At 40.2% G+C, this 8060-nt stretch overlaps 1 protein-coding gene across 1 annotated transcript in view; it reads left to right on the top strand.

Annotated features, from left to right (window-relative positions):
• Positions 1–321: 321 nt before the first annotated feature.
• The window catches only part of LOC109972579 (uncharacterized), a 14593-nt gene continuing 6854 nt past the window's right edge, over positions 322–8060 (top strand). Inside the window, exons 1-6 of the mRNA XM_020621534.1 lie at positions 322–328; positions 790–837; positions 2411–2455; positions 6173–6265; positions 7555–7581; positions 7854–7892. Coding sequence (XP_020477190.1) covers positions 322–328; positions 790–837; positions 2411–2455; positions 6173–6265; positions 7555–7581; positions 7854–7892 — 259 coding nt within the window. The remainder of the gene's footprint in view (positions 329–789; positions 838–2410; positions 2456–6172; positions 6266–7554; positions 7582–7853; positions 7893–8060) is intronic.

The following is an 8060-nucleotide window of genomic DNA, read 5'->3' on the forward strand; positions in this document are numbered from 1 at the left end:
GGGTTTAATGCAGGTTAATTGTCAATTCCTCCTTGTTGCTTAGTTTTAATGGAGCTGATTGTCTTTACTGAAACACCAAAAGTGTTGTGTTTCAGACATGGGAAGGACCCAAATATGCAGACACCGGCCAAGGAATAGCTCACGTAGAATTTTAATAGAGGAAACTGAACACAAGACTAAGGGTATAACTTATGGAGTGCAACCTGAAAGCATAATAAAAGGAAGATGACAGAATCTACAATGAACAGTTCAGTCAGTGAGCTAGGTAAATGAACTCAAAACCAAGCTCAATCAAGTTGAAACACAAGCTGAAAATCCACAATGGCAGGTAAGTCCAAATGCAGCTGCAAACAGTCCAGATGTAGCCAAGGCAGGAAACATATACAGGGCTTCAGAAATAACATGAACAAAGAATGAACTAGCAAAAGACTGAGGGAAAGGAGGAGATTGTATAGGCTAGAGAACAGAGGATAACGAGCAACAGGTGAAAACAATGAGTGGTGATTGTGCACTGGGGTAATGCTGGGGCAGGTGAGGTGATACAAGACAGGAAACTAACCAAAATAAAAGCACCAAACAGGAAGCAAGTCCACAAATCATAACAAAAATATGTTTGGCATTTTGATCTTTTGTGAAAAATTTTAAGAGTTTGGGAAGATCCACAAATTTAGATTAGCTTTCTCCAAGTCAGTGGTGTGAGGTTCGACAAGAAATTTTAAGACTTTACCATCAGAACGGAACCACAGAAATCATGGTGTTTAGACAGACGTTTACCTCTTTCTCTGTCAGGTGTGTTGGGTTCGTTTTGGGGTGGAGTTTCCCACCTGGATTATACAGGTGAGTGTCCAGGTGAGGTCTGTCTGCCATAATTTTTTCAGGTCTTCATCATGTCTGATTATTGATCACCGAGTTCTTCCAAACAGAGACTTTTTAATAAAATGTTTGATTGGAGCAACTCTGGTCAAACATTTGTTTCATATGCTCTTTTTTGTGGTGATTTGGCCGAACATCCTCAGAAAGGATTCTGACCAGATGGTGGACCACTTAGCAAACTCTTGTCAGCCTAAAGGTTCAGTGGTCCTCTCCTCCTCCGGGACCTTTGAGCTCCTCACCAGTCTCTGAAGCTCTAAAGGGGTCTAGGTGTCCTGTGAAGCAAACTTGGATCCAGGATCTGTGAAGTAACATGACAGAGTTTCATTTTTTAATCCCAGTCCTATAACCTGGAAGGCCAGTGTCCTGTTCATCATCACATCCCTCACACATGAAACCAGTTTGGCTTGGGTGAAACTGCTGGAATTTGAACATCCCACTGGCTCAGATCTCTGAGTCTGAGAAAAAAAAACAAGAAAGTCATATTCAGCAGGGAACATGAAGGATATGACAATACTGTTGAAAGTTTAGGCTGTGTTTTACTAGCCCACAACTTCTGGACGTAACAGCAGTAAGGTCTGTCTCTGCAACAGCAATGTCAGGGCCATCCTCAAACCCAAGCTGATGTGAGGACTGAGCTGTTCCTCTGTGAATGTTCTGGTCTAACAAGATCACAAAGATCCTCATCAGACTGCGGTGATGGAACATGGGCTTCAGTGAAAGCAGGAGAACCTGAAGACAAAACTGACCTGGAACAGAAGTGTGAGGGACAAGCTGAGACGGAGTTAACATGAGGGGACACTCAACATCTGGGGTCTCATTCTTTTAGTCGGTACCCTGAAACCAGGACCACAGCTGAGGAGTGGATCAGAGGACCAATGGTGAAAGCAGAGCTTCACTCCAGGATCAGCTCCTTCTGCTGACTCTGCATCAGTCCACCTGTTGATGTGTGAGAGTTCGTTTAAGTTTTTGCTGCAATGCACTGTGACACCGTCTTGCAAAGATGCTGCACTGACCAATCACATAATGGGGATGCCAGAACACGGACGCCCACGGGAAGGCTTTTACCATGTTTATTATATTAGCATGAGCAGTCACTGATATTCAATGCCAGTGAAAAAAGCAGCACAGTGACACGCCATGAGCTTTCATGGTTATTGAATGTTGTTTTTGTTCCTCTGTGCCAGCGTGCTGCTGGTAGTAACTGGTGGCTAACCTAGAGTATATTAGCAACATGGCTAACCAAAACACAACAGAACCTTGGGGGCTGGAAATGTGAAGGAAGCCACTTACGTCATCAGACTTGTCACAAGAAGTCCATGTCGTACACGCCTAAATGACACCCTCACCTCGTGACCAATGCAGCCCCTTGTGTTAAAAGACTGCAGGCAGTTCCACTTCAACATTCTTTTTACATTAACGGTATGTTTTCAATTTCCACAAGGGGATTGATTCTGTTTACTCAGCTGTCAGCTTTCTGTCCACACTGCTGATTTTCCTCATTTCTTTTTCTGTTCATCTCACTCCTCTTCTCCTTCAGGGATCATCGAGCCATCTAGTCACGACTTCCTTCTTGACCAGATGGGTAAGACTGTTTTTTCTTTAGATCAAACATTATTTCACCAGGGGTGGATACAGCAGTTAGAAAACATCAGGCACGTCAAGATAAGCCAGAATCGGTCACCAGCGATCAGTTCAGCTGGTTTGTTTTCAGTTCGATTTGATCCTGACTTGCTCTGATGTAACGCCTACGTGGACATCGATATTCTCATGTGATCGCTGTGGCTGCTAGGTTTTGGAGACACGCGAAGCAGCTGCTCTCTACCACTGACTGTATATAATGATGGACACCCTGACAACTCCTAGAAGTGAAGCCGCTATGAGTCGATCACCTCTTCAAATTAAATTTATTTATATAGCACTTTTAAAACAACATCCAGTTGACCAAAGAACTTTATATAGACAGAATAAAATCATTATAAATAAATAAAATAGATTCAGTGCAAAAATAAAACAATAACTCAAACACACAGATGACACACATTTAATAAATTTGATTAAAAGGAATGCATCAGGCCTGTTATGGTAAAGCTAGCACCTGAGCCAGCTGAGTCCAGTGTTGGCCGGATCATTCTGTTACGGTTCGTCCCCCTCACCAGGAGGGTGAGGGAGAACTAGGGGTAAGACTCAGGATTGCTGACCCAGGTGCTAGTACAAAACAAGAGGTTTATTGTAAGACAACACAACAAAGTAACCACATAACAGTGTCCATAATACATACAAGGAAAGGGCAGTGATGACGGCAGAGACCAGGACGAACAGGTACACATACACACTAACGGGAGGAATCAGGAGAGCAGGAGGATGAGGACGAACAAGTGAAAAAAAAAAGGTAGCAAAACAAAAACCGAAAATCAACAGCACAGGGACTGTCAGTGTTGATATATCGGTACGTTTTGTGAAACGTATAAATAATGTGAATAAGGTCAAGCCAAAACGCACAGTAACTGTCAGCGTAGCATTCTCACACACATATATTTATGCGGTTTTAACACAAAATTTGTCACATACTTTGGGTAAGTAAATGTTCCGCCGACGGCGAAGCGTCTGCCAGAGGTATAAATAAGGAAGTCGCTAATTACCGAATGCAACACAGCTGAGGTGCAGAATCCCGCAGGTCAAGAAAACAGAGGAGAAAAAGGCGGAGGAGAGGCAGGTCGAGTCAAGCAAGGCCCTACTGTGTATTAAAAGCCAAAGCAAATAAGTATGTTTTAAGCAAGGATTTAAAAGTTGTCAGGTCAGTAAAAGGTAGACTATTCCACAATTTAGGGGCTGCAACAGTAAAAGCACGATCACCCCAGCATTTATATCTGGCCATAGGAACCTCTAAAAGAAAGTGGCTTGAAGATCTGAGAGACCTTGTGGGTTTGTGCCAATGCACTAATTCAGTAAGGTAAGATGGTGCCAAACCATTAAGGGCCTTAAAAACAAAAATTAACAATTTTAAATCAATTCAAAAATGGACTGGAAGCCGGTGGAGAGAAGCCAGAACTGGAGTTATATGTTAAAATTTTCTGGTACTTGTCAGAACACGAGCAGCAGCATTTTGAATCATCTGAAGACAAGAGAGGGAGGACTGGTTAACACCATAGTATAGAGCATTGCAATAGTCAAGGCGGGAGGTGATAAAAGCATGGATTGCAACCTCAAAATCATTAAAAGAAAGGAATAACTTGACTTAACAACCTCAGGTGGAAGAAGCTTTCACAACTGAGCTGAATTCTTGTCAAACCTTAACTCACCATCAAACATCACCCCTAGGTTTTTTACAGTCGACTTCAGATGACGAGCCATGGGGCCCAGACCCTGGTCAAAAGAAGTTAAGTTCACCAAGTCTCCAAAAAGCACACACTCAGTTTTATTTTCATTAAGATTTAAAAAGTTAAGTGCCAGCCATGATTTCAAGTCTGTCAGACAGTCAAACAATGGCTGTAATGACATCCCTCTCGTTGCCTTCAATGGTAAGTATATCTGAATGTCATCTGCATAACAGTGAAAAGAAAGGCCACATTTCCTTAAGACAGATCCTAATGGAAGCATGTACAGTGAGAACAAAACGTGAACAAGCACAGATCCCTGGGGGACACCACAGTAAAGGATTGTTGAAGAGGATGAACAGGTACCAATATTAACAGTAAAACTTCTATTGGTGAGATAAAATCAAAACCAATTAAAAACCATACCTTGAATTCCTACACACTGCTCCAAACGAGATAAGAGGATTTCATGATCCACTGTATCAAAGGCAGCAGTGAGATCTAAAAACGCCAATAAAACCGAATCCCCGGGGTCCCTAGCCAACAGGATATCATTACTGATTTTTAATAATGCAGACTCAGTACTATGTTTTGATTTAAAACCAGATTGAAATTGCTCCTCAATGCCACTGTCTGTCAAAAAAGACTGGGTTTGGATAAAAACAATTCTCTCCAGAACTTTAGACATAAAAGATAATTTAGAGACTGGTCTAAAATTAGAGAACCTCTTGTTGGCTGGTTGCACCTGCCTCTTCCATGTTAATGAATGGGACATAAGCCAAGCTAAAACCTCAAAGTACAAATCAAATGAAATGTTCCCAGAAATGATTTCGGTTGTATTTTGTAGATTTGATAAAGCTGCTGTGTGTACAAGTGGTGTTTTTCCTGGTTAGTTTGTTTTTATTAAATAATGTGATTATATAAAAATTATATAAAAGGGGGGTGTTTCAGGTGATTTGACAGCTTTGATTGGCGGCCTGATACTGTCACTCCTCTTCTGGTCGCTAGTGCATAGACACTGGTTGCAAAAAGCAAGATGGCAGCTGTAGTATTCAAAATATTTTGGCTTCACTTTTGCATAGTGGAGGGCAGTGGTAATGTGTCATCCATCTTTTATGTACAGTCTCTGCTAATAGCAATAAAATAAAATACACAAAAATGCACTGTATATAATGCACAAGATAAAACACACTGGAAACTACAGTAGATCAGCAGGTTATCACCCTCCCTGTCATATAGCAGAACATCATTAACACTGCAGCTGTTTGGACCCTGGGTAGAAGCTGACAAGTTTGATTTGATGACACTTTATTAAATCAGGATCAGATCTCACAGGATGCGAGTATCTGTGACTTCCTATACGAACTGAAGGCTGCTGGAAAGCTCCTAAACTGCCATCGCCCGCTGCTGCCAGCTGCTCTCGTACACTTATCAGACTCAGTGCATCTCAAACGAGCATAACAGCTCAGGTGTGACTTCATCATTCGGGGTGATGATGTCACAAATTAACCGTTAACTTCCTATAAAAACACTGGTGTCTTTGAAACTGAACATTTCATTTTACCACATTTTAAACTAAAAACATCTATGACGGTAACTCACAACTTTTGAGCTCTGGATCATCAGTTGATTCAGGCATCTAGGGTAATAACTGACATGTACACTGAGGGTCTGTACTGACCCAACGACACATGGTTGCCCCAGTGGCCCTCAGGAGGTTAATCTGGCCCTGGTGAGGATCAGATTAGGCAGTTTAGGAAAAGTAGGTAATATTAAAGTGGCAAACAGGACACGCTCAAACTTTTACAGGCAATAAAACTGTAATCCGACAGGTCACATGACTGTCACCTGCTCATCTGAACTCTATAAAGGTGCAATTTGTCAGTTTTTAACGATAAAGATGGAACATTTCTGCTGCACATCATCTGACCCGTCTTCATTATTGATCATTTGTATTATTTATCAGCCTGACTGTTGTGTTTCAGTGATCAGTTCAGCTGTCACAGCAGTGCCATCTGCTGATCAAAGCAGCAGCTCCAGTCTGGACTCACCCACAGGTACTGACTCCACCCCCACAGGTGAGAATTTTACTCAGAAAATATAGAGCTTTGCACTGAAAATGCAAACATTTACTGTGAAAATATAACAAGAATATTACACTAAAAATAAAGGCTTTTTTTGCATCAGTTTCATCATCTTCATCACACAGTGAAGCTCAGAGAGAACAGACAGGTAAGCCCGCCTGTACAGGTAAACGCCTATGGTATTACTCTTGTACTTGCTGTCAGTGTTTGATGGATCAAATTTAATCAAAACAATTTATTGGTAAAACACAGTCTAATTACAGTTTGTATTCTGTCACATTAAATTAGATTAGATTCAACTTTATTGTCATTACCCATGTGCAAGGACAAGGCAACGAAATGCAGTTTAGCATCTAACCAAAAGTGCAATAACAGCAGTGCAGAGTGCGAGTATCTACAGTCTGTACTGTCAGAACCAATTCACTGATGCATATGTACAATTGATATTTACAGTAAGATATGTAGGGTAATGTATGATGTACAACAGACTATGATTCAAATTACAGTAATGGACAGGTACATTAAGCTTATGGAACACTAGTGCAATGGGATGAGATGGAATGAAAAAGAAGACAATAAGTTACATGAGTAAACAGTTCAATGGATGTAAATAGTGCAAAGATAAACATAAATATTCCAACACTAGTGTTAGCATCACCCAGAGCAAAGCTCTGAAGGTTTCATTGTAATAATAAATCTAATTGTAATGCACAATTGTAAACAAAAGCTCTCGGATATGTATAGAGTTGTGCATCATCAACATATAACGTGGCCCACTGGCAGCAACTCAATGGAGCTAAAATTGACAAGTGGTTAATCAATGTCAAGTCACATACTAACTGATTAGCATCAGATGAGTGTGTTTGTTAAACTGATTGGAAATCAAATAACATTCATGTCATAACCAAAATCATATTAGAGCATCTAAAGTTTGTTGTCAACCTTTTGGATAGTGTAATACAATAATGTGTTTACATACAAGCTGTATGAAGACTGTGGGATGCAGATGAAAGCTCTGGAAGCCAGTAAGAGGACCTTTGAATTCAGATTATTGTGTAACGTGCATTACATATACTTTTGTTTTTATTTTAGGAAAGAAATTGATACAAGTGACTGGTCTAATTTAAACAGTTTTTCAATAATACTACAGTGCAAATTCTACTCAGCCCTATAAAACCTGATGTTTTTGTTGTTTGTGCTGAACATCTTAAGTCCCATCACAAACTCTTCACCATGTGATTATATACAGTATATTTATATATATAAATTTTATTTCTTCACAGATGGAGCTGATTCAAATGAAACTAATGGTAAAAGGGTTTTTTGACTTGTTACTGCATGAATTACGAGTTGTTGATGTTATTGAGTTCTTTATTCTCTTTGTCCCTTTTAAAAGACTGATCTGTGTGTTCCACCGCACTGTAATTATTTAATATTTTAAGATTTTATGTACAACTATAAACAGTTTATTTACACAATTCACTGTTTTGCATTGTTGTATTGTGATCACTTACTGTATGTTGCTTTTCTGTGGTCTCTGTTTTGCTTCACCTGTGAACGAGTGAAAATCTGTGTTTCTCAGGAAACGGCAGGCAGACTCTGCTGATGGACACAAACACAGGTAAACTTTGATTTATCTCCATACTGACATACAGTGGGTACGGAAAGTATTCAGACCCCCTTAAATTTTTCACTCTTTGTTATATTGCAGCCATATGCTAAAACCATTTAAGTTCATTTTTTTCCTCATTAATGTACACACAGCACCCCATATTGACAGAAAAACACA

Source organism: Monopterus albus, unplaced genomic scaffold (genome assembly GCF_001952655.1).
Source record: "Monopterus albus unplaced genomic scaffold, M_albus_1.0 scaffold260.1, whole genome shotgun sequence".
NCBI classification, from domain to species: Eukaryota; Metazoa; Chordata; class Actinopteri; order Synbranchiformes; family Synbranchidae; genus Monopterus; species Monopterus albus.